Below are 3,581 nucleotides of genomic sequence, written 5' to 3'. Positions count from 1 at the left end.
CCTTCACTTTGTCAAATCGCATGACTTGTTTTATCACTGCTATACTAGTCATGTTTTATCTAGTATTTCTGTTAATAAAATCATTCGATAAATTGCTCATATTTCCAACAGTAAGCACCACTCGCAGTCCACTTCCAGCAGATTTTGTCGGGTGAGTTACCGAGTTGGATGTAGCTTCTTCAGCACAGGCACGGCGGTGCTACACAGTTGAGTATTGTAATTCCGGTGAGAGTAATTTTGTTCTTTCCGAATTTCCGACTGAAATTGGTGTGGTACCACTGAAATGACTGAAATATTTTGTACTGGAATGACTGAATTTTCGGTGAAATAAAGTTGCCTCCATAGACCTGCTTCCGTAATAAAAACGATGTTATTAGAGCACATCTATAGCTCTTAAAGCTCAGTTAATTGATTGATGAACTTCCAGCCAAGAACCACATGTATGCTGCATGATCGCAGAGAGTGGGCATTGACGAAGAGAGACTTCAAATTTGTTTGATTTCGCATCAATACTGTGGAGAAAAAAAAACGCATGGACCTCTCCTTCCTCCACCTCCCTATATGAAGCCCTTCAGAGCCCTCACAGCCAAATCACACTCCTTCCCTGCCCATCGTCCCACCATTCAGGTTTTCACATCCATCAATTACTATCTTTTATCGTTTGTGTTCCCCTTGCAAATTCTTCTCCATATACGATACTATTTGATCTGTTGATATCTGCTGATTGCATCATGTCCGTGTCCAGAGTGCGATCGAGGTGGCGAGCCATGAGCAGCGGCAACAATGGCGGGACGAACGGGGGGCTGGAGCTCAGCCTGAACCAATCGCCTCCGCCGCCCCTGGCCGCAGCGGAGAGGATGGAGGTGGACGGCGGTCATGTTGAAGATGACGACGACTACAGCAACGGCTCGTCATCGCCTAGCTCGTGTGTGTCGTCGGATGATAGCCATGCCGGCTGGGAGCCGTCGCCTATGGTGATCGGAGCGTGCGAGCGGTGCCTCTTGTACTGCATGGTGACCAAGGAGGAGTACCCCATCTGCATCAACTGCAAGCAGCCCTTCCTTGTGGACGTCCTCCCTGCCGGCGACGACAAGAAGCATGACAAGCGCCAGTAAAGGAGGCGATCGAACTCAGTCGCTGTGCCCAGTGGATGCTCATAGCGATGGTTTAGCTCAGTTTTGGCGCACGGATCTTGGCGCGGGCTGAGGACTGCAAGCCGTTAGATTGTCCGGTGGCAAGTATAGTAGCTTAGTAATAGTAGTAGTTAAATTCCCTTTATGATTCATGACCCAGTCTGTGTTAATCAGTGTCTTCGACAGTTATTTCCTGTCATAAGGCAGCGCTTTTATATGTAAAATCCCCTTAATAAAGGAGATTTTCCCGGATAATGCAGTTTGTTTATTCTTTCTTTTTTGTGGATGATAGTTTGTACTCCCTCCGTTTCAAAATAGATGACTCAACTTTGTACTAACTTTACAAAGTTAGTACAAAGTTGAGTCATCTATTTTTGAACGGAAGGAGTATATTCTAACTAGCCAGCTACGCGCCCCTGCGTTGCTACGGGAAACTGTGGTGAACAATTGCAAATGACAAAATAAACAATTATCGTTATTCTGTACTAGCACATATGCTCGTGCGTGGCAAGAAAAGATAAAATAGTATGCATTTAAAGTCAGTATGAATTATATGTGCAAGCAAAACCCTATGTGCACAAGAAAAAGGAACATTTAGCTTCTCGGTTTCGCCGTGTGTGAAGTAATCAATCCGCTATTTTTTTATTCATTGATCGAGGGCATTTAAGAGTTTTATCACGTCATCATACACTGGAGAAGGCCATGAGTTATTCAATCTATTCTTCCTTTTAATCATTTCAATCGAGGGCATTTTAAGGTATGAAGTTTCTGAATATTCTAGAAACATAAACAATTTTTTAAATCCTGAACAGTTTTTTGAAAATTATTTACACTTTCGAAAAAACATGAACAAAATATAAAAGGGAACATTTTATAAAATCCACAAACATTTTGTGAAAATGCTGACTTTCTTATAAAAGCTTGAACATTATTTGAATTTGTGAACATTTTTTTAAAATGAGAACATGGGTTGAAAATTCATAAGATTTTTAGAAAATATGTATCTTTTATACACGAACATTATTTCTAATTTTAAATATTTCACTAAAATATGAATATTTTACAAATTTGGAGCATTTTTTGAACTGTTCTTTTAAGAAACCTCGAACAATTTTGAAAAATAATATTTTTTATAAAAAATTGGTAACCTTTTGGAAGTCCTGAATATTTTCAAAGTAGCAAAAAAAATTCGAATTCTGAACATTTTCCAAAATTTGTTTTTTTAATTCTAAACATTTTTTGAGAATTTTTTGTTTATGAAATAAATTCTAAAAGAAAATTAAGCTTGGAAGGAAAAAAAGAAATAGGGAAAGGAGAATAAAAATAAAATTAAAATATAGAAAAATAAGAAAAATGGGCCAGCCCATTATTGGTTGTCCTATGCGAAACTCCGACTATTTGTCGCTTAGCGAGGAAAATAGAATTTTCCCAGCTGCATGAGCAGAAAAATATGTGGGCTGGTTTCGCTGGGCCACAGCGCGCGGCCCACGTACAAAATTCCTTTTCTAGCATACAAACGCATAAGATTTAGTACCTCCTTGGGTAGAATTTTTTTTATTTTCAACGATGATGAACGAACTAAAAAATTAGCGAAATGCACCTTGCTTTATTAGTACGTATAGATTACTAATGATTACATATCTAGACCACTAATACTAATACTAATAAAATGAGAAGTGTTTCTACCACTCTAAATTCATACCCCCTCCCGGCCTTTGCTAGCGGGAGGGAACCGTTTTTCCATACTCTTTTGAGTTTTGTTAGGATTTGTGTCCTGCTCAGAGAGGCGAGGTGGCGGAGGCTCTCTACAGATGGAGTAAAGTTCTTCCCGCCTTGTCCCCATCCCGATGGTGTTTCTAGCATCGTCGGAGCGTGTGTGGAGATTTGTCTCCTGTGGATCTTGCGAGAATCGGTCGGTGTTTGTCTTCGATGGATCCACGTGGATCTTGTCTTCGTTCATTTGTGTTCATACGTCTACAAGTTGGATCATTCTGATCTACGCTTCTCTTCATCCGCGGCGGATGTTGTTCTGTTGTGCTGGTCCTATAGGGCCTTAGCATGACGACTTTTCGATTGTCTAGTACAACAAGGTTTGCCCAGCTGTGATGTGGGAGGGGCGAAGACGGTGGCACCCCTTTGAATCTCTCCAGTGCTAGTAGTCGTCGCTATGTGGTCTACCGACCTAGATATATCTTTTACTTCTAGTGTTCTTTGTACTACCTTGACAGTTGATGAATGTATCGGAAGTTATTCTCGCAAAAAAATTAGAAGTGTTTCTACCACTCTAATTTCATACCCCCTCTGTCCCAAATTACTTGTCTTGAATTTGTCTGAATATGAATGTATCCGACATGTTTTAGTATTACATACATCCATATCTAGACACATCTATACCTATATATACCTACTAATAAAAGCAATAGGTATTTTTGGTCCATCATGTTATTT

General features: G+C 40.1%; 1 protein-coding gene across 1 annotated transcript; it reads left to right on the top strand.

Moving 5' to 3' along the window:
• Nucleotides 1-748: 748 nt before the first annotated feature.
• LOC123094637 (protein GL2-INTERACTING REPRESSOR 2-like) lies at nt 749-1,231 on the top strand. Its single transcript, XM_044516599.1, has one exon. It carries the CDS (start codon nt 768-770, stop codon nt 1,113-1,115), a length of 348 nt encoding a protein of 115 aa, XP_044372534.1. The 5' UTR covers nt 749-767; the 3' UTR covers nt 1,116-1,231.
• Nucleotides 1,232-3,581: the final 2,350 nt, after the last annotated feature.

This window comes from Triticum aestivum, chromosome 4B (assembly GCF_018294505.1).
Source record: "Triticum aestivum cultivar Chinese Spring chromosome 4B, IWGSC CS RefSeq v2.1, whole genome shotgun sequence".
Classification (NCBI taxonomy): Eukaryota; Viridiplantae; Streptophyta; class Magnoliopsida; order Poales; family Poaceae; genus Triticum; species Triticum aestivum.
Note: the sequence above shows the minus strand (reverse complement) of the source record. Positions and strands in the feature narration are given on the sequence as shown.

What these genes read in the sequence shown, in the direction of transcription:
- LOC123094637 (XM_044516599.1), top strand. Translation starts at nt 768, where the DNA reads ATGAGCAGCGGCAACAATGGCGGGACGAACGGGGGGCTGGAGCTCAGC.